The 23,208-nt window shown below is 35.9% G+C and overlaps 2 protein-coding genes and 1 pseudogene across 5 annotated transcripts in view; 1 reads left to right on the top strand and 2 right to left on the bottom strand.

Moving 5' to 3' along the window:
• Positions 1 to 23,208, top strand: part of LOC306848491 (MAP kinase-activated protein kinase 2-like) — a 458,467-nt gene that overhangs the window by 336,410 nt on the left and 98,849 nt on the right. The gene's annotated exons all lie outside the window — the stretch shown is intronic.
• On the bottom strand, positions 1,892 to 16,035 carry LOC306848496 (RNA-binding protein 39-like; annotated as a pseudogene). The gene is made up of 17 exons (XR_013786018.1): positions 15,790 to 16,035; positions 15,458 to 15,514; positions 14,385 to 14,455; positions 12,595 to 12,647; positions 12,309 to 12,500; positions 10,006 to 10,071; positions 9,828 to 9,881; positions 8,355 to 8,472; positions 8,072 to 8,224; positions 7,846 to 7,983; positions 7,659 to 7,724; positions 6,665 to 6,869; positions 6,450 to 6,530; positions 5,732 to 5,846; positions 5,509 to 5,614; positions 3,806 to 3,884; positions 1,892 to 3,713 (listed from the first exon to the last, which is right to left on the bottom strand). The product of XR_013786018.1 is annotated as an RNA-binding protein 39-like (transcript).
• On the bottom strand, positions 18,382 to 21,369 carry rh50 (Rh50-like protein; the record flags this gene model as incomplete). Its single annotated transcript, XM_079382725.1, has 2 exons — positions 18,382 to 19,377; positions 20,923 to 21,369. The coding sequence occupies 2 exons, from the start codon at positions 21,367 to 21,369 to the stop codon at positions 18,382 to 18,384; spliced, it is 1,443 nt and encodes a 480-aa protein (XP_079238851.1).

The following is a 23,208-nucleotide window of genomic DNA, read 5'->3' as shown; positions in this document are numbered from 1 at the left end:
AACGTCTGCTAAAGATTAAAACAAGCCAGTCTTCTTAGTAAAAAGGAAGAGCTTACATTTAGCAGGAAAACAGGACAAAGCTTCTTGTGAGCGAGATTTGAAGGCTGACTGGGTGTATTCCTGTCACAACCACACAATGAATATTCTCAATACAAATCTAATACACAAGCGACACTGGGTTCCCTTCATGAAGGTTCTAAATGGCATTTTCATTGCAGCAGTGCATGTAAGAACAAGAGCAAGTAATAATTCATTAATTAATCAATTAAAAGAAACCAGGGTTGGTTGACCCTGTGTCAAAATAACTTGTAAAACTAGTTTTCTCTCTAAAACTTTTAAATATTATAAAACTAATATTCTGTACACTATGGTTTAAATGTATGGGGTCAGTAAGACTGTTGTCTTTAAAGTTTTGAAAGGCAGTTAAAAGCTTCTGAGAAATTGTAAAAGCGTTAAAACATGGTTAGCACATGGAGCATACAATTAAATCATTATGCCCACTGGGATAACTAGCATTATTTTGTCACAAACAAATGAAACAAAATCCATGTTCAGTGTTTCTTGACTTTGCATTTGCACATTGTTAGCTTGATAGCCTGCAATTAATCTGTTAAAGAGTGTTAAGAGCATCTGCTCTGTATAAACCGTCCTTAAAAATTAGTTTTATATTCATTCTAAATCACAAACATCAGAAAGACCTTTTCTAAATATCTATAGACAAATGAGCAAACACTCAAAATACGTCTGTAAATATGTTTACGATGTAAACATGCACAGCAAATGCACCAGTGATAAAGAATAAAAAGTGTTCTGCAATTGATTCTCATTCTTTCCCACACTTTTTTTATTTATCCCTGCCAAGGTTAGCCTTTTATCACAGATGTCTGTGAACATCAATGCTGGTTTTGATAACTGCTGGTGTTTTTCACATGGATTTTTCCTGTAGAGCATTCCTGTTCTGCTTTTCACAAGGGAAAAGTGTTTGGCTCTCCATTATTAGGAAACTCTGTTGTTGACCGTTTCCTATGTTCCTATATCAAACGGACTTTTAGTATGCCTAATATTTTGTATTGACGGTTTTGTTTCTCAACCTGCCCAGCAACAGAACAAGCACAGAATCAATGACAAGCAGTCAAAACATTGCGTATGCATGCATTTATGGTACAAATAGCCATAAATTAAACTTAAGATAAGTGTCTTTATTATGATTTCTAAAACTTCAAATGAGGCAAATGCTTACCACGCGATGGAAAGAGTGTGTAAACAGGCTCACAGTTCCCTCTAGAGGTCTTCTGCTCAATAAACAAGACTAATAACGTCAACTATACAGAACAAAAACAAAGCCAAAACTGTGAATGTGTTTTGCTTCATTAGGTTTTTATAAAAAGGAAGCGGTGTCTCACCAACAGATAGCTGAGATTCTGATTCGGTCGCATGGGGCGTGGCCATTTTTACGTTGAATGTGCGAGACTTCCGGTGTCAGCCAGTTATTTCGCTGAACAAAAAGAGTCTGTAAAGCTGCAAACCAATATTTCTTATCATTTCATTTTAATTATCATAAAAAAGGGTTTTACGTACCCCGATTTGAATAGCTTTTTTGTACCGATACCCTTGTGAAACAGTGCACGTAACTGTATTCTAATAATATGAACTTTTAGTGTAGCCTACTTAAAATATTAAATCTTGTTAAAAACTGTACTTGCAGATAATATTAACACAAAAGAAGATATTTTGAAGAATGTGGGAGTTGCTGGTAGTCATTGACTTCCATAATTGTCCCCATACTATGGAAGTCAGTGCAACTGTTTGGTTACCAACGTTCTTCAAAATAGCATCTTTTATGTTCAACAATATTAAGAAACTCATACAAGTTTGGAAGAACTTGAGGTTTGGTAACTGATGACAATTTTCATTTATGGGTGAACTATCCCTTTAAGTACATAAGAATTAAAAAGTCACAACACAAATCTTGCATCACAGCACACACAAACAGACAGCTGCTTGCTCACAGAGACAGTCTACCTTTTTAGCCAGGAAACATCCCATTTGACATTATTTACATGATATTGACTGGGAAAGTTGGAATATTGACTATGGCTGAGCTGGTTCAACCTCGGATTGGATTCAAGCTACTGTATGAGGCAAATTCCCAAGGTTTCAGTGCAGCTCAAACTAAATCACATTAGCAGGTTTTACAAGATTTTATGCAATATTTCATTAAGCCCCAATGCTCCATTATGGGATTTGGGAATTGATTCTAGTGTTGTAATCACAGTGAAGTTGACAGAGGGCTCAAGACACATTACATTTCACATGATCTGTCTCATCTAGCAAAGTTTACATGTCTGGTTAAGGTTAACGCTAAAGCTGCACCCTTAAAATGACTTCTCTAAAGGAGTGCGAGCTGTCATCTGTACATGCCTACTTTGATGAAATATTTTATATCCAATAATTTCATTTGCATTATTTACCAGTTAGTTTGATATGTTTTCGATTATAGTTATTAACATTGTTTTGATCATAGTATTTTAAAATCTGAAAAAGTCATTTAATCATAATTTTCTGACATCATTTGCATCCAGAAAACGGTAATGTTCACCCAAATATAAAATCCTGCCATATACTCACCCTCGTGTCATTCCAAACTTGTATGACTTTCTTTTTTTCTTTCATTTTTCTACATAAGATATTTTGAACAATGTAACCAAACAGCTTTGGTGATTAAATAAATAAAAAGAATTTCTCAAAATATCTTCAGTGTTCTAGTCATGCAGGTTTAGAACAACATTAAAGGTGAGTAAATTAGGACAGAATTTTTATTTTTTGTTAATTATTCCTTTAATACTTCATTATTCAATAAACTAGACAGTAAAACATACTAACATCTCCCTCTAGTGGTGCTCTGCTCCAAATAAAACCAACCCTTCACAACAGCATGAATACAAAGACAGAACTCATTTTTACACAGTGTTGTGAAAGTCATTTAATCAGTAGAAGATTTTAGAAAAATCAATTCTTGATTATGAAAAGTTATAAATTCAAAGATGTTTTAGAAAGCTAAACAGCTCAACTGGACTCCAGAAAAAAGAAAAATCGAATTTTTTGGTTGTCTTTTGTTGCTTAAAAATGAAGAAACAAAGGAAAATTAACCAGTAGTTCACAACACAATGTCTGTCATGGAAAGATGAAGACCGATGCAAACTTTGACTTGAAGACCAAACAGAAAGAAACCTTACAAGAAAAAATCCAACAAACAGAAAGATGCTCAAATACCTTTCATAAAACACCAGAATCTCCTTCAAAACCGGTTTTCGGGAGTCAAGAGCTCATCTAGAGAGGGCGACGGTGTTACAGGTTTTTCACTTATCAATAGACCACTGTACATAAAGCTGAAAGCTGGTCTGAAGCTTGCGAAACGCAGAGAGGGTGATTCTAAATGCAGATCAACACCCCTGCTAAAATACAATATGAAAATACAGTCCAATTGTGAAATCTAACTTCATACGTTAGATGGCCCTCCATGACAGGACTCCCTCGGTTCAATTGGGAAGGGGTTGTAGGGTAAGCTTAAGGAACCAGACGAAGCGGGGTCAGTAGGGGTCACTCCGTGGATCACCGGTGCATGGGCCTCAGGAGCTCTGTGGCTGTGGCAGCATCTGGAAACAGGTTATGGTATGTTGGGAGAGGCACGTAGGCAGCTGTGATCATTTTACCTGTTAAAGGGAAGGAGAGTGCGATTAATGTCATACACAACAAAACAAGGCACTCTATAAAGAGAAAAGATTGGGAAATGCGATGGGTTTACCTGCAAACCACCGGCCGTGCAGAGCGCCGACAACAGCCATTGCTACTGGGATGGTTGGACACTTTACATAAACATTTCCCTGCCAAACAAGAGCAAAGCGAGGATTAGCATTTTTGGGAAAAATTAAAGGCAGCCTTTGATTATGAACTCTAGAATGTAGGGATGAGTCTCAAAGACGTTCAGTTCACATTTTACCCCAATATCACACACACAAAAATGAATTTTAGGTTGCATTTAGAATATGATTAATCTTTTCAGGACCAATAGATTGTGATATTATTTTCAATTAATTATGACAAATCAGCATATCCCCTAAAATCTCAAACATAATGGGTCTTGAATTATTTCAGAATTGCCATCTTCTCTAATCTATATGGTCATTTTCATTAAATTCTTATTAGAATGATTTATGAAGGATTATGTGACAAGACTGATGTTGCTTAAAATTCAGCTTTACCATAATAACAAACTGCATTCTTAAATATATTAAAATAGAAAACAGTTATTTTGAACTGTAATAATAACAATATTGCTGTTTTTAATGTATTTTTGCTCAAATAAATGCACCCTTGGTGAGCATAAGAGACTTAGAAACTTACAGACCTTAAACTTTTGAATGGTAAAAGTAAAAATACTTTATAATACAAATTCTAATTATAATGACATGCAAAACATTTTTATGACATGCAAAAATCTTTTAAAAAAATCTGACCCCAACCTTTTGAATAGTTTATCTCTATTTTGACTAAACACTGTTCTTTTTAACTTTTAATTTTTTTTAAATATCACAGGTCCCAAAAAATACAGTATATATAAAAAAATAAAATAAAAAAGCAGTATAATTGTTTCCAACATTGATTAAAAATCAGCATATTAGAATGACTTCTAAAGGATCATGTGACTCTGAAAATACTGCTTTGCTTCACAGGAATTAATGACATTTTAAAGTATATTAAAATAGAAAACATTTATTTTAAATTGTAATAATATTTCACAATATTATTTAGTGTAATAATATTCAGTATTTTTTATCAAATAGATACAGCCTTGATGAGCACTTTTGAACTGCAGTGTATTGTTCAGTAAAAATGTTTTCTCAGGTAAAATGTACATCATTTAGTTACATCAAGGGTCAAATCAAATATAAATAGCACATTAAAGTTCAAAGTTACACACTTTTTTGTGTGCATGCTGTACAGGTCTGGTATAAAGAATGCTTTTGCTCAGGTGCCAGAAATGTCCGCCCAATAGAGAAAAGTTTTGCTCGGCAAGAAAAATAAAATTGAGGGAACATTACTCCCACGGGTCCTTAAATTTGATACAACTAAACTGAAGAGTTTTTAAGGCCTTAGACAGTTTTAAATACGTTAAATGGTATAAAAAATAATTTTTCAAATTGCCTTAAATAGATTTTTAAGAATTCTGCAGATACCTTGTAAATAGTAAAATAAAACTCTTTCCTTGATATTTATGTATTGAAAATGTTTTTGATTGACATTTGCGGTCTTTATTTTATTTGGGTTAGTTAAATTAATTTTCGGGCTACCAAAATCTGAAGAGTACCTGCCCGAAGGGCCACCAGGGATTTTGACATTTTGCGAGCCCCGACTGGTTTTCATATTGCATTGAAAGTGGTGACAAAAGTGACATTAACAGGGCTGTGTAGACTTTTTTATAGCCACTGTATGAAGGCGATGACTTACTTGAGCAGAGTTCTTGTCGACGTATATGTGAATGATGCCTCCGTGTTTTTTGCACTCTTCAATGACATCATCCTTTATCTCCAGGTCCCAGCCAGGTTCGTTTTCCCTACAAAGCAAAACAAGAAATTTTATTATCAATTTCTTTCTTTTAAGAAGGACACATGCCATTCAACATCACAACACTATATTGTCAAGGATAGTTTTAATAATAAAAGCAACTCACATCTGTGGACTGAACATGTTTGAGAGCTGCAAACAGTGCGTAGCCAGTGGCTGACTTGGAAGGTTCATAGCTTGGTTCATACCAGGATTGGGAACAAGAGGTTGTGTGGTTGAGGCTGTCAGAGGCACAAAAACATACATAACGGTCACTGTTAAGGCCTTTTCACATGAACAATTTGGCATGAATATTTGGAGCAATGACACTTGTGAATCAAAACAATAGATCCCTATGGGGTTATTGACACCAGGTGCGATCATTAGAGAGTTTTTTTTTTCCGTCCTGTTTTCCCTGTTGCTCTGCAATGACATGGGCTGTCCAATTAAATTTGAGCTTAGACCACACCCGGAGCAGTTGCTGTTGCACAAAAGGGCGAGAGTGGTGGCGCTGTTTCGAAAAACCAGTATAAACAAACACCGAAAAAGCACATGAGATACAAGAGTGCATTGCTGGTTGGCGCCACCAAGTCATTTTCTCGTGTCACGTTCTGTGTGAAAGCACCATTTGTTGGCAATTCACCTCGCTTTTTTGCATCATGCTCAGTCTGAAACGGCCTTCTGAAGAATCAATAAATGTGGAAACAAGACAGCAAGTCAATAAGCTCTCCTCGATTTGTCAAATCGCCCCTAGGCGCAAATTCTCAGGACCTCAGTGCACTTCAAATTCCATACAACTTAATGGATTCTAAGATACGAATATGAAAATTATTCAAAAGACACACCATTTGCCAGATTTCCAAATGCCACAGAGCCGCTCATCTGTAAGGCGTGCTTAGCAGCAGCAGGCATCTGCAGTCCTGTACCTAAAGACATCCCAGAGACACGTATAAATGAGTTTACAACAATGCAATATCATATGGAATAACAAATACACAAGTAGTTTGAATCAGTCATTGGCACATCTGAGAGACAGTAACGCGCAGTGTTCAATATGTACCTTCTGCGAGCCTTGCCATCAGCTGAAGTCGACCTGTTGTGCCCAAGTCAATGCCAGTTCTCTCCAGTTCATCGTTGTCCAAGAAGGAGCTTGCAGACGAGGCATCCGAACGCTCGGTAACATGACCCACCTTCATTGGCCGTCCCGCAAGCTCGAAACCATTTAGCTGCTCCAGGGCTTTTTTAGCACATTCTGCATCTGCAAACTGCACAAACAGACAGTTAATCAGAATTGGATTTATGACGCAATGGCAAAATAGAACTGTCCTTGTCTTCCTAAAATTAAGTTTTTCCATTATGTAGATATAGTTATTATAGTCATTTATATAGTGTTTCCTTTGCCAGTCACGACATGATGAAAAAATCTGAAAAATTGATCATTTAGAAATCAGTTACAAACTCACAATGAGCGATGCACGCTTACGGATCTGGCGTAGTGTGAACACATATCTATAATTATAGAAGCACTGCATATGCCTTGTAATGAGAAGCACTTGTACACAGGAATGAATGGATTTGTTTTAAGGGCATTTTTCAGAATAAAAGCTTGTTGATTTGTAGTTCTGAAAATGAGGAAGTTATATTAGAACTGAAGGCACAAGACAAGACACAATATTAGTACTGTAAAATTACAGTTGTACTTATTATTAACTATAATTTTTTTTAAATACTAGTCTTAATTTTACAGTAAAATATTACAATTGTAATAAATCCTATTATAGATGGCAATAATTCAAAAAAAAAAAAAAAAAAAAGATTATAATAGTAACTACTATCGTATTGATAATCAAACTTTTTGGCCAAATAGTGCAGCCCTAAAATCACAAAAATCGCAATTCAGTCATGCAGCTCTACTCACATCCATGATGACAGTAACAATAAGGAAGGACCAAGATGGTTGACTATTCATCCACTGATTATCTATTCAATCAGATGAATAAAATGTCAAATATGGCCCCTTTAACCTTAGTAAATTTGCATTTTGATGAACTCACTGATATGAAGCCGTATCCTTTCGATCTGCCAGTCTCACTGTCCATCATTAGCTGGATGCCCTCAATCTGCAATAATAAAAAATAAAAAAAAAACTCACGTTAAAAAGCAGATTCACTCCACACTAGTTTTTATCTTGGTTTAGCTGCTTATTTATGCATCTAAACCCATTTAAAATGCCAACCACACCTTTCCAAATGGCTCAAAAATGCCCCTGAGCATGTCTTCAGTGATATTGAAGTGCAGGGAGCCCACGTACAGCCGCATTGGTCCTGCACCGCCTCTCTGCAGCATGCTGGCCATGGCTGCTGCCCTGTTCTTCTCAGCCTGAAATACGCAAACAATTCAACAAAATGATTCGCATGCACTGGAATAGGAAGCAGACAGAGGATTTGCGGTGTGTTAATGCTCTGACCTGTGAAGCCTGGACTATGATAGGCACTCCCAGAACCCTCTGCCCCGTCAGGCCGATCGCCAGCGGTACTGATGTCGACTCCACAAACTCAATATAGGCAATGCCCTTTGACCTCCGAGAGTTTCTATCAGAAATCATCCTTACGTCACGGACCTTAAACGATGGATACAAAAGCTCTCATGTGCTTTATTTGTCATTTAACATCAGCAAATGGAGAGTAAAAAAGAAAAATTAACCAAAAAATTAATCACAACTAAGTTTGTTTTAATCAAGGCCATCATACTTTTCCCACTGCAGAAAAGAAATCTTCCAGATCTCTGGGTCTAATTCTGGCAGCGAGCTGCATGCAGAACACAGTACGGGCGTCTCTCTCCTCTGGGGTCAGATTATCTATCGGTTGCCTGTTTGAAGAAACACACAGGTCATCAACCACTGAAACATAAATTATTCCCTCTGGAAATAAAGCTTATGACCTTAAATTAACCTCTCATGGACATTCCCACAACACAAACCATTTTCTAACCATAAATAAAGACCATAGCCATTCCATAAAGTTTATCTTTTAAAATATAAATTACTAGGTTTAAAAACATTCATATTTCTCGGCCACAAGATAATGTACTAGATTGAAAATCCTGTTCTAAATTCTATATAACTGAACATACTGCAGATCATCCTTTTCTTTTTCGGTCTTATTTTAGTAAAACATATCTAAACATACTTAAAACAAGACATTAACTTGAGAAGCATTACATTCAGTTTATTTTTCTTGACCTATTAGCAAAATTTGAAATATAAATGATATTTATGCTTAAACCCTTTTTTTTACCTTATCTGTAGGCTAACAGGCTCAAGATTTAAGACTATTTTATTCATTTTTACTCGGCTGTTTAACTCGATATTTGATAGAATACAAACATTACATTTCACCTGTATATGAGCTTTTTATGTTTTGAAACACTGTGCAAACAATGCACTCCAAGAATTTATATAGACTAAAAATGCTAAATCAGATTTTGTACTAAATTTGACACCAAATGGACTCTTTAGGAGTGAATGAATTAATCAATATTACATTAGACTAGATTATCCATGCCTTTAAACAGAATAAATGCTTTAAAAACATTCATGTCAGGCTAAAAGGACCTTATTATTCTACATTAAAATGACATTGTGTATTTCTATTGACTACAGTGAACAACATTAATGAACTGAAACAATTGTACAATTATGTAGTTCCTATAGCAAGTTTACTGAGAGCTGTAGGCTTGATATAGATATATATATATATATATATATATATATGAGGCAGAAGAGTTAACAGTGCCTTTAACACCTTTTAAAAGTAACTGCACTCACTTCCTTTTCTCATCTTAAGTGCATTGAGATGGCAGATTTCTCCTTGCCTCCTCTTAGTGTCATAGAAAATAACGCGTCACATGTGGTTATGGAATAGCTTGCGGTAATACTTCACTCTTAAATATAAATGCTCCAAAAGGGGGTTTTCATAGTGATACAACAGAACTACCATTTTGGGTTCCCCAAAGAATCTTTCAGTGAACAGTTCTAAGAAAGAACAATGCTTTCTTAGTGTGAAGAAATAATCCAAAGAACATATTTCCATTATAAAGAACTATTTGTGCACTGGAAAGATTCCATGGATGTTACAGGTTCTTCATGGAACCATCAGTGCCCATATTTAAGGTGTTCAATACTTCAGTAATACAGCAGAGTAAGACAGTGATGAGCGTCTCACCTGATAGGGCTTTTGTCCTTCTTAAACGGGCTTCTGCTCCGAGAGCGCCTGCGACTAGAGTCAGAATACTCTGTATGTCTGTGTTTATCACCCATCCGTGTATGATTACTCAAGACAGACATGCACATCAGCACACATTCAACACACAACAGGCAGCAAGAGTCACAGATGAGCTCACCTGTGTTTGGCGAAATGTTGTGGGCCCATCTTCCCTCCAGGACCACCATTTAATTTCGACCCCATACTATGACATATAAAACAAGGGTTTGTCTCAGTGTTAAACCAGTCAACTTTCAGCCATTGTGGCCATGCAAGGGTTACTACATACTGGTTCAGGAGGACATGTATCCAGTGAAAACCCATTGCAAGCCATGGCAAAACTATTGGTTCCTAAGGTAAAAAAAATTGCCTTCACAAGATTTAATTTTTTTTTATTATTGATAGTGTAAAAAAGACATACCTAACATGAGTTATGTGATGATATCAACAGAAATCATAAGTGCAATTTCAGCGTCTTTAAAAATCATGTTAAACAGACAAATTTAAGTGGAAAACTACCCACAACCCTATATTATAATTTATTTTATGGAAAAAATGCAACCATAGTCACTAAAAGAAGTGAGCGATCAATGCTTCCTCTGTAAGGGCATTATATTATATTTTGATGAATATTTGAAAAATCCAATGGAAAAAATATATATTTTTGCAATCATGATAACTGAAGTGGGCGATCACTGCTTGCTCCATAAGGGGATGCTGAGTTATGTGACTGCAACTGGCCAATGAACTTGTGGTTAAGGTTACCAGAACACAGTAGACCTGGATGGACGTCGCCTCCAGGTTTTCTATTCTGAGAAATCCTCAAAACAAGCAGCAGACATATTCAAAAACATTGCAATGTGCCACAGCATTAAGGAATGTAAGATTCAAGTAATTTTGCATTCTTAGCAAACCAGATGCACATTTAGCAAGACACTGATCACTCTCTAGTTACAAGAAACTAAACTATGCTTCCCAAATGTGGCAACAACATGTGGCAATAAATTCAAATTGGTCCTTTTTTGTGGAAAAAAGGAAAATATTGTCATCATTTACTCACTCATGTCACACCAAACCTGTATGACTTCAACTCATTTTTAAAACATACAGTAGAGCTCATGAAATCTGGTAAACGGAAGTTTAACTGTGCTTACTTGCTGGGAGTTAACAGTGTACAGTTGAGCTTATGTTTTTCATATTTTATAAGCTATATATACATGAGTGTTCATCAATGTTTATATGGAAATAAAACCATGCAATGTGTGCATGTTTCTTTTGAAGACTTGGATTAAACTGCAAAATTCATATTGATTACTTTTACGATGTCTTTATGAAGCTTGAAAATTTAGTTTGAAAGGACAAAAAAGATAAAAGGATTGATGAAATCTCAATTTGTGTTCTGAAAGTCCTAAAGGGGTCACCGGATACCCATTTTCCACAAGTTGATATGATTCTTTAGGGTCTAAATGAAAAGTCTATAACGTACTTTGGTTAGAATTTCTCAATGATAGTGTAAAACAACACCCTTTTTTACCCTGTCAAAAACCGCTCTGTTTATAGCAAGCCGTTTTGTTGCATGTTCCTTTAAGTGATAATGAGCTCTGCTCACCTCGCCCCTCTGTGAGTGACTCTTAATTTTAGCCGCATTCATCGTGAAACTTGCTAACTAGCACATTATTAAGAAAGACGATTTGCAAAGATTCATAAAAAACCCTCACTTCTTCTGTAGGTGAAGCTAGATAATGAACAATTTGCGCGAACAAACGCATTTAGGTAGATCGTAGGCCTGGGATGATACGCTAATCTGCCAATTCAATACTATCCCGATATTTGAGTGCCAATTCAATATATATTGCGATACTTGAGTATTGTGATTCGATATTACAATTTATTGTGATTTTTGTCATATGCCGATCGGTCTGCGCGGTGCTGCTTCAAGTCGAACACACCTATACATTTCACCCTCTGTTTGAATAAAAGCGGTAACTTCTCCCCACCACCTCTTAAGAAAAGCAAAATAATTAAATATAAATCGATTCTGAGGTAAACCAAACGATTTGAAAATTGTTTTAAAAATAATCGTGATAGTTAGCCAAAACCAAAGACTGATGGCACTGTCAATCAACAATCCTGGGAGGGGCCTGTGCAGAACTACATCATTCTGCCAAGAATCTGTGAACGGCTTCATATGAGAAAGGGGTTTGGATTTATCGGGATTAAAAAAAAAAAAACATCATGTAAAAGTGAAAGTTGTATCCGATTACCCCTTTAATGGTATTGGAACAACATGAGGGTTGAATTTTCATTTCTGGGTGAACCATTTCTTTAACTATTTTACTGTATTGTTGATGACCGAGTGACAATTTACAACCCTGAATTCAGAATGCTGACCAAGAAAAATAACATCTAGACTATAAATTGAACATTTAGGGGTTAACTTACAAGGGGCCTTTGAGTCCACGAAAACGTCCACCACGATCCTTGCTGCGGGATCGCGACTGCTTGCGTTCTCTGCTCCGTGAACGTTTCCGCTCGTGGCTGCGGCTCGTGCGCTGCTCACGGCTCTTTTTGCGTCCCCCGCTTCTACTCCTCCGCCGACCCGGGCTCGGGCTACGACTGCCGCTGCGTCTTTTCCTATGTGAAAAAACCCCCAAATTCATTCATTACCAACATGTACTTAATTTACCTGAAAATCAGGATGACAAAAATACAGAGGGTATTTGCTTACTTTTTGCTGCGTTCCTCATTATGACCATTGGCGCTAGAGGACTTGCTTTCACCCTGAACAGGATTGATAAAAGAACAACATGAGGATTGAGAGGAAACATTGGAAATTAAGAGGGGAGGGGGATAAGAGAAAAGTCAGAAATGCTACTATTCTTGGCTCCTTTATAATAAATTCCTCATTTTATCACTTTGGATAAAAGGTTGTACAAATTAAAGGCAATCAAATAGTCTGTTGTAAGGGGGTGAGGAGGGCCTGTCTTTAACACTTTTGAAAACAGTCAGTTACGTTCAAGGTCTTGACATGCTAGTCCATGTGTTTTTAGGGTAGTATAGGTACCCTGCTATTTTTAGCCTAAGGCTTGTTGTTGTCATGCTATAGAGCTGCTAAAGGGCATTCCTGAGTGGAGGCTGTCAGTCCGTGTGATCTTCCCCAGTTTGCGCTGTTGGACTGTGAGAGCTCGATGCCATCTTTGTCTCACAGCTTGTCCTGAAGCAGACAGGGATTTACACGGCTTAGTCATATCGCCTCCCAAAAGACACCGCATCAAAGTCAGCCAAAAAAAGACAACTTAAAACCTCATCAAAAGATTTTCAGGGCTTTTTCCCGCATCTGTCTCATTTTAACAACTATGACAGGCATTTTTTATTAATTTAGAAAAAACAAACAAATTATAATTATATCTACCTTTACTGATAAAGAATTATTACTGGGTATTTTTTTTTTTAATAGCAAACAGTTTTATTATAAAGAGATATTACTAAGTACATGCACAAACCATATGCCAATGTCAATGGTTTCAGAAACCATCAAAACACTGGGTAGAGAGACAGTATTCATATTTAGAAAAACTTGAAATTCATTTACAGGACACTTCTGCTCTTTTCAGGTGTGAACACCGAAGCTGACCTCCAGTAAAGGTCAAATACAGTCCAGGGCTTCAGGATTTAAATTCTTGACTCCAGGTCCAATGAGAAGGCTATACCATATGAAATGCCATTTGCAATAAATATTACTTCCATAATATGAAGAATTTCTGAGTTCAACATTTTTTTTCTTTTTTAAATGTTGGGCAGGGGTTGATTTTATCCGTTTACAACGTGTGTCTAAGGTGTATAGTATTGTACACCACCATTCAAAAGTTTGCGGTCAGCAAGATGTTGTTTTTTTAAGAAATTGATACTTTAATTCAGCACGGATGTATTAAAATGGTCCAAAAGTGACAGTAAAGACAATGTTACAAATATTTCAAATAATACTGTTCTTGTGAACATTCTATTTATCAAAGAATACTGAAAAAATAAGCAGCTGAAGTGTTTTTAACATTGATAATAATAAGAAATGTTTCTTGAGCAGCGAATCAGAATATTAGAATGATTACTGAAGGATCATGTGACACTGAAGACTGGAGTAATGATACTGAATTTGTTTCCATTAAATTAAAATAGAAAACAGCTATTTTGAATTATAAAGATATTTCACAAACTGTTTTTACAACATTTCTGTTGTCTTGGTGAGCACAAGGCTTCTTTTCAACATTAAAACATTCTTACCAACCCCAGAATTTTGAACAGTAGCGAATATTTTTCTGCCACTGCATCAGATTCACCTTTTGCAGATTTTTGGTGACATGGCTGAAACCTGAATACTGTCTCTGCTCCATGTCACATTACGTTCCATCTATTGGCATTCATTCACCGTTATGAAACCAAATTGATTTAAAGTTGTATGGTGGCGGTCTATTTGTATTTTAGCTCAAAGTACATTAATACATTGCGCAATTACTACCTTACTTTTTTTCACAGTTCACACTGGAATCAAAGATGTATTCAGGGGAGTAGAGGTGAGATATCATTAGGCAAGTCTATAAAAAGAGATAGATGGGCATTTATTTGTAATTCAGGATATCACACTATAAATCATAGCTCTCTCTCATACACATTACACAATCTTACACTTTAGTCAGGCACAGGCAATAAAAGTAGGGTTTCTGAGTAGCCATTTGACAACACGAGTTCAATTCACACACAAATGAAAATGGTGTTATTGTTAATCCATCCATGTTGTTCCAAAACCTCATTCTACTGAACATAAAAGGAGAAACTCTGAATTTATGACATTTTTACCAATTAAAATGAATGGGCATTGGGGCTTTCAAACTTAAAAAAACAGATGTATTATTAAAGTTGCCTGTAAGACTAGCAACAAGGTGAATCACAACATTACAAACTTTAATTTAAATAAAAAAGTATTTGAAAATCGTGTACTTCACAGCATTAATGTGGAAAAGAACGAATCCCATATATCATCGTGAAAGTTATGATTATAACAAATTTCAAACAATGGAGAAATATAACTGTAAACATTTTTATTATATGTGCAGAAACTGCACAGCTTTATTGCAAAATATGCATTATTAGACAAATATTTAAATAATTTTAGAGCATCATTTACAGTCTTTTATATTTATAATGTGATACATATAAAATATGATAATTTTGAAAATAAAGTGGGCCGATATCTTCAACAAAAGCATATGCCATTGTTTAACAACCTTGTAGGTCTTTAATGGATTATTATCCTCATCAAGAAATTCCCCTATGGAAAAATAATAGTTCTGAAACCTGACTACTGCACTCATGGACTATTTTTATGCTGCTTTTTGAAAAAAAATGTTACGCTTAAAAGCTTCAGTCCTCATTCATGACTCTTGCAATCTTCAAAATTTCTCCCTTTGTGCTCATCATTAAAATGATATCCATACGGGTTGAAAAGGTATTTAAAGGTGAATGAGACATTTTTATTTTGGTTGAACTAATATGGCTACAAAAAAAATAGATCCGTCAACTTCCGGTCGTGCACCCACCTTCTTATAAGGAGCTTCCAGCATGGCCTCAACGTCGAAGTCATCCGCCATTCTGACCTGCTGAATATGAAAACAACATATATACATTATACAAACACAGCCAACCTGATGAGTTACAGTTTAAGCACTCGTTTCATCGACAGAGCAAACAAACATCTTCCAGTCGATTCTGCAGCAAACGCTCTCCAGACAACAACAGCATTACATAAGCAGCTCATTTAGACGCCATACTCCTCCATATATGACAGCATACCGTCATTTCTGTTATACTTCTATTTAATTCTGAGCCCAACTCTTAATTAGACCAATATCTGCTTATTGGTAAACATTACCTGGTTTTATTTAGCACTCCGGTTACCGTCGCGACCTCTTCGACGGGCGAATGAAGTTTGACCGTAAACACGGCTGCAAAACAAACAATCCGACCCTTCTGTAGACGAGCAAAACATACAACGAATTATCATTCAAGAAAAAACAAATACCGATGTGTGTATCTGTGGATATTTAATAAGCTCGGTTCAGTTTGTCATGAGGTTTCCCTCACAAGACTACTTCCTGCTTTACCCAAAATGGAGGCTGAGAGGGGCAGGGTTTCCTATCGTTTCGTAATGTAACGCTAGATAAGAGTCGAGGAAAGGAGAATTTTGAGTTTCCGTTTTTCTGTTTTTCCTGTTTGGTTATTCTTGCAGAATACTTTTCTTTAGATACCACCCTTGATAGACCTGCTCTGTTTATTGCATAATAAACTAGTTTAGCGCTTTGTAAACAAGGGCGGAGTCATTATATCTAGAAAGAATCGAATTAAAATTTTATTTACATGAATATTAAATGCATACACATATATAAAGTCATATTTATGTAAATTAAAAGCTACTGTTATTATATTATCTGTCTCGATATTAGCTATATAATGTACAATAACATGCAGTTTTATATTATGTTCTAATTATATAATTTTTGGGAGTGTTTATGTATTTTAACTCAAATATGTTCATTCAAACACATAATATTGATGTTTTAATAATTGGTGGTGTTATTGATCGTTATAGTTTTCTTCTCATTCTCATGCAGTTCTTCACTCGTCTGTCTGAAAAAAATCGTCCAAAGCAAAATTTAGGGATATTATTTTTAATAAAATAATTTTTGTTAAAATATATTGGCCAAATAGACACCCAAATCTTTAAATAATGTTCATTACATGGTTTAAATTTAAAAAAAAGATTAAAAAAAAATATCGTTTCAATATCAGCCATGATAAAGTCTTGTACATGTTTAAGAGTTAGTATCTCTCATTCATGTTTAATTCAATATGTTACGTGTTGTTTGTTACTTTATTTGTGATATTTCTGAGTGAAAATTGGTTCAGTCATGCACAGAGATCTAAGTAGATATATTTCATCTTAATATATTCAATTACAAATATCCAAAACAAAACAGGTTCTTTTATTTTATTATTTTTTAAAGATTGTTTTTTTTTTTTGGCATTTTTGCATTTATTGTGATAGGACAGATCAGAAGGACATGAAGTGGGAAAGAGATAGAGGCAGGATCAGGAAAGGTCCTTGACTCAGGACTCGGGATGTCTGTAGTGTTCTTGTTTTGTTTTGTTTCCTTTTCTTTAGAGAGCGTCATCAATTCTGACCTTGTTTAACCTAGCCTTACATTACAAAAGACTATCACATTATTTAACTGGATGCATTTACAGCCTAACTTATTAATACAATAATATTCTAATACATTATTAGTTATATATTTTACGGTATATACATGCAATAAAACTCTGTGTATTCTTATGGGCTATATATGCTTTTAGATATGTGCATATCTCTCTGTCTAAACAGACATGGACATGACCCCAAGAAATACAATCCACTTATAGCTTTTCATCAAGATAACTTTCATCACCTTTAAATGTACTGTAGTTCATATTTTGAACTGTTAACGGTTTAACTTATCTTTTGTTTAGAGAGGGAGGTGTCCACCTTTACTCTGTGAATCTGGCTGTGCTCACAATACTCAGGTATCATAAATCATCCATTTGTAACCTTGTGAAAAAGAAGTGCACTTCTTTGTATTAAATGTACACTTGTAGGATGTTTAACAAAAAAGGAAATGGAAGATAAAATAATATTACTAAAATTATAAAAGGCCACTTAAAGAGAGACACGTTCATGACTGTTTCTTAACACACTTTTAATAAGTGCACTTTGTTAAAAAGCACATTTTATATAATTGTTTTGTTAATGTTTTGTCCCTTTGACTAACAAACTAAAGTAAATCATGCATTATGATTTCAATTGTGCTATTTCATATTACATTTAAAGTTAATATATTTTAAATGTGCTAAATTGCAACATCATCATTATAATTCTGTCTAAATACATGACTTACCAGTTTTAATAGAAATGACATTAAAGTAATATTTTCCTTACCACACATGCTTGTCAGTACATTTGGCAGTACATATTTAAACACACATTTCAGTATAGTATTTAGTAATAGTATTTATGAAGCTACATATAAAGATGTATTTGAGTCCTACATAAGTGGGTCAAAACACTGTTAAGTTCAACTAACTGCATTTAAAATACATTTTAATATAATTGCAAGTTCACACTTACATACAATATATTATTTCCATAATAACTACTCATTTCAAAAGTATGCTTTTTTTAATAAATGAAAATGGATTATATAAAATATTATTTTAAATATTCTACAAATACAACATTTTATCAAAATCATATGCTTTTTATATTTTGATACACAGTATACAAACCTCATCCCATAAAATATTAAAATAAACTATTTTTGGGGTAAATACAATCACATTTAGCAAGTTACACAGTACTCAGTTCTGAAGTTCACAGCAGTCCTACATTGACATTTATTCCTCTTACTTAACGCACACTCTCTTTCATTCTTCAGTCAGCATCAGTTTTGTTTGGCCCTTTGAGAGCATAGGACCATACGTCCTGCGGACCATTTATGCAGTTGTAATCTGGAGGAACATTAAAGAAAAGCTCATCATCAAAGCATTTTTCATCACAGGGGGAAGCCAGATAAGGTAGCTTGAGTACCACACCAGTCAGCAAACCCCCAACTGCTGCCACCGCAATAGTCCCGAACACCGCAGCCACTTGAAAGAGGGCCTGTTCCTGTGCGGTCCGACCCAAACCTGCTTCCAGGTCTGGGATCAATACCTGCAACTCCGCTAGCAGAGGGTCTCCCTCTGGAGGGGCCCGATAAGAGAAGGTCTGGTAGAGACTGGGGCCGTACGTTTCCTCAGTCGCCAACAGGATGGCGCAGATTCCTGCTAGGCTGGAAATGAGTCCCGTCAGGCCGTGCAGGTTGTGTATGCCGCACTGATCCTGCAACCGCAGCCGGCGGGCCAAGAACGGGCTCAAGTATTTATACCCCAACATGCATGCAACGCATCCCAGGATGCCCAGCACATAAGCAGCGGCCGGCGAAATCATCATGTCCACCGAAGCACCGACAGTTACGCCACCAGCCAGTGTTACGTTCTGCACATCGGCCATGGTGATCTTGCCATTCTTGCTGAGCATGCTGGACAGGGCGAAGGCAGTGATTGTGGAGGCACTGAGACCTATGAACGTATGGAGAACGGCTCGGTGCTGGTCGTCGCCCTTGAAGGTCAGCGCTGAGTTGAAAGAGGGCCAGAACACCCAGAGGAACAGGGTTCCCATTACCGATAGCAGATCCGATTGGTAACTTGTCGACTCTTTTGGGTGTCCCTCGTTTAGGCTGGGTCTGTACAGGACAAAGCTGACACCCAGTCCGAAGTAGCAGGCAAAAATGTGGATGAGGATCGAGCCACCGGCATCGTTGATCTTTAGGTATTTCACTACAGCCCATTCTGTGACACCAAACACAGGGATCTCCAGCAAGGCCATGATCTGCACAACACAATATGTAGAGTGAGGATGTGTGAAATGTGCATATTTACATGCATTCAACAGGTGCATTTATCCAAGCCTTTTACAGCTTACAAATGAGGAATACTATTAAGAAAATGATTGATTTCGGTGATGTAAATGTACTCACAAAAGCATGATAGTCGCACAGTTGAGCCATCATAGAACTTAGTGTGCTGCATACCTAGGTAGCATTTTAAGGCTTCACAAGTTAACTACAAGAAATGTGCGTCTTAATTATTTTGTTTCTTAGGATGCATAATTTAACCAAATTCAAAGGCAGCACTGCTTGTATTGACTGTGGAAAATGCCATCTCAGACCATATTGTGCCAAACTTAGTGATAAGATAATAAATAAATGTACATTTCAATCTATAGTGAGAAATCTCAATGAAATAGTAGAATTTAGAAATAGTGTAATTAAAATGCATTATTTAATCCAACATTTGTGTATTTTTATGACGTTTTTTTAATCGGCTAAGTTAATACTGATCTGTGTCTGTTCAAAATTCTGTGTAAAGACACAATGTTGCATAACAGTCACACTAAATTATTCCCGCTCTGACACCCACCAGCCCCTAGTATGCAGCATGCAGTACAAATTGTTGTGTAAATCCATTTATGCCACCTCTGAGCAGCATTAAATAGAAGCACTTCTGTGCCACCTTTGTGGTGTCAATTTGGCATTAGAGTATCATGCTGTTTGTTTACCCTTGTGAAAATTTGCACTTAATTGTATTGAATGTGCACTTATATTGTACTTCACATCTTGAAAGCATATTTTTAAGCAAATTATATATTAAAGCTCCGGGTGTGTGTTCTCAGTGTGTGTGTGTTCACTGCTGTGTGTGTGCACTTTGGATGGGTTAAATGCAGAGCACAAATTCCGAGTATGGGTTATCATACTTGGCCACATGTCACTTTCACTTTAAATTCACTTTAATGAAATAAAAGGCTACTTAAAAAGAGCAGAAGTATATTTTAATTTACTATAAATGCTTTTTTTTAAGACATTAGAAAATGCACTTTAACCATTTTTCAAAGACAATAGAAATAACCACAAAATTACATATAAAAGTGGGTCAAAACTCTAAAGTTCAGCTAATTGCATTTAAATTCAAACTATAATAATGTTCATGGAATTGCAATTAACATTCAATTAATAAGGAGCTCCGGTTGGGATGCTTCTTAGAAGGAAAATGCTTTTGGCAGTAGGCTGTTTTAGAGTAAATTTTTATAGTTTATAGAAACATACTATGCAAAATATTTCATGGCGGTCTTGCATTGCTTAAGAGAAAACATTGGTGCATGGCAGATCTTCATCTCACACATACAGTATAACAGGTGAATGTTATCTCTTACTTTTTGTGAAAGAATATAGATAACAGATTGTTGTTAATGTTCAACACATCTTTCAACTGTACCTTTTCAATGCTGCAATCATCTGACGATGGAAAATAAGGCAAAACATTTTTGTTGATTCAATATCTAATTTCAAGCCACCTGCTGCAAAAATAATACACTTACCAGGAGTTGCACAGGGCTCGTCTTTCCCAACACTGCTCCAAAAGAGATGAGCACGACAGCACAGGCAAACTCAGCATTGATCAGATTCAGCACACCAAGATGAATCTTCCCATCATGGTAAAACTGAAAGAAGCCCTGCACCAGAATGGCCCACTGAATGGTAAATGTGGCGATTAGGAAATTAAAAACCATTCCACCAAAACCATAGCGCCGGAAAAAGGCCAGAAGGCAGCCAAATCCGAGAAATATCATCACCTGAATGTCAGCAAAAAATGGATAGTTCTGATACAAAGAGTTCTCCATGGGCCGCGTCTGGTTGTTCTGTAGAAGTGCATTAGCATCATCTTCGTATGTCACAAAGACTGCATAGAGAACCACAATCATGACCTCCAATGCAAAAATTAGTGCAGGAAGCCGCACACGGAGATTGGTAGATTTATTCTTCATTTTGACTGTAACTGAGTGCACAGCCAGCAGCCCTGCCTCGCTTTCTTTTCCTGTGACACTTATTTATTTTATCTACTGTAGTTTGATAAGCAGAATGCTGGCCATTGGCTAAACCATGAAGTTACATCATCCACATGCTGCTTTAGGCGAAGGGGAGGCCAACTGCACTTTGTCCTAAGTAATAACCATTCCCAGGATTTTAAATTACTCAGCAGTTTTTCAACTTCAACAAAGGGTAATGTATAGACTCAGTTTAAATCATATCACAGAAGAGTGATAGATAGGAAGAGAAAAGGCATAAAGGCATGTTTATCGCAAAGATCAATGGCACAATCAGTTACAGTCAAGATAGAAACTCACTGTGGAGTTCAGAGCAATGCACTTTCAACAGGAGTTCACATTATTGTTTCCTATAGTGCTGATAACACAGTAAAAAATGATCCGCTCATTTGCATTTAAATATGTAAAAGTCAATCTTTTAGAAAGCTAACGAGATGTCTTTTGAAAGACGTTTATGATGATGAATTCATGAGAGGAAAAGGAAAATCCAATCAGTTTATAAGTGTTTTAAATCTTGTTGAACTTTAAGGAAAATATTAAAGAAGCTGTCAGCTGTATGATTATGTATGTTAAATGTTGGATGATCTAGATAGACAGACAGACAGATACCCTAGTAAAAAGTAATATATTTAAAATACAGTTCATACTAATTTTATTAAAATCTATTTAAATCTATTAAAATATTTACTGACACATCGCTCAAGACTTACTGATATAAAATATAATTACACTTGATCTGGAGTACTACAATGCATTTTTCTTAATATTAAGCCTAAAATGTATTTTAATGTCAGTATTGATGAGGATTGAATGATCTTTGACATATCAGTCTTTAAATGCAAGATATTTAAAGTGTAAATTATACTTGGTGGTTCCACTTTAGCACAATCAAATATGCTTCAGTATTTCTTTAGTTGGATTTCAGCACTTCCTCACAATTGCAGTGCATTATAAGTACAAAATTAGATGTTCCAGTTTAGCAGACTTGAAGTACACCAGTTTAGTATACTAAAAATACAATTGGGTATTTTTATTAAGTGCATAAATATGTAAATGTATAGACAGAGTGTGCCCTTTTATTGCAGTTGCTCTGATCTTCTGCTGTAGTTTTTTAAGCACACTTAAAAACACACTTTTTATACTGTTTTTTGGAAGTTTATGCTGACCTACCAGAACAAACAGCACTTCTGTGTATTAGTCCGAAGAGCAGATTATATTCTGTGTATGTCAATGCAGTAAGTCCTTGAGACTGTGTTTATGGAACACATTGTTCTAAACACTTTGGTGTTTGTTCTCGATCGATCCTGTTTTCACAGACTGTTTTGACGCATTTCAACAGTTATTCACATCGTAAATGTAGCAATTTTGTTTATACTTTCATTTTTTAGAAATGTACATTTAGAATGATTTGTGTTTTCTTACAGAAAACTGCATTAGTGTTTCTGCAAATTTGACATCTCTCTTCTGACCAGCATCATCAATCTCTTTGTTTTTTTTTTCACTTTTAAAAAGTCATAGAAACACTACAATGGATTTTTCTTTCTTTTTGTCAAGGGGCGAACGAAACGTGAGACGTGCGAATCCATCTGCAAGGCTTTTATTCAGGAGATGTGGCCATGAAACAAACACGGTTCAGACAATGGCAAACAGGTACAACACAGGCAAGACAAAGAGTAATTCTAGGACAAGCGGGGGTCTTCGATCGGCGAACAGAATCCGGAGAGCTTGACAAAGGGGTAATCCGGAAACACAATAGTCCAGACAGGGGCGAATAGAGTC

Source organism: Barbus barbus (genome assembly GCF_936440315.1).
Source record: "Barbus barbus genome assembly, chromosome: 28".
Classification (NCBI taxonomy): Eukaryota; Metazoa; Chordata; class Actinopteri; order Cypriniformes; family Cyprinidae; genus Barbus; species Barbus barbus.
This window is presented reverse-complemented; position numbering and strand designations above follow the sequence as displayed.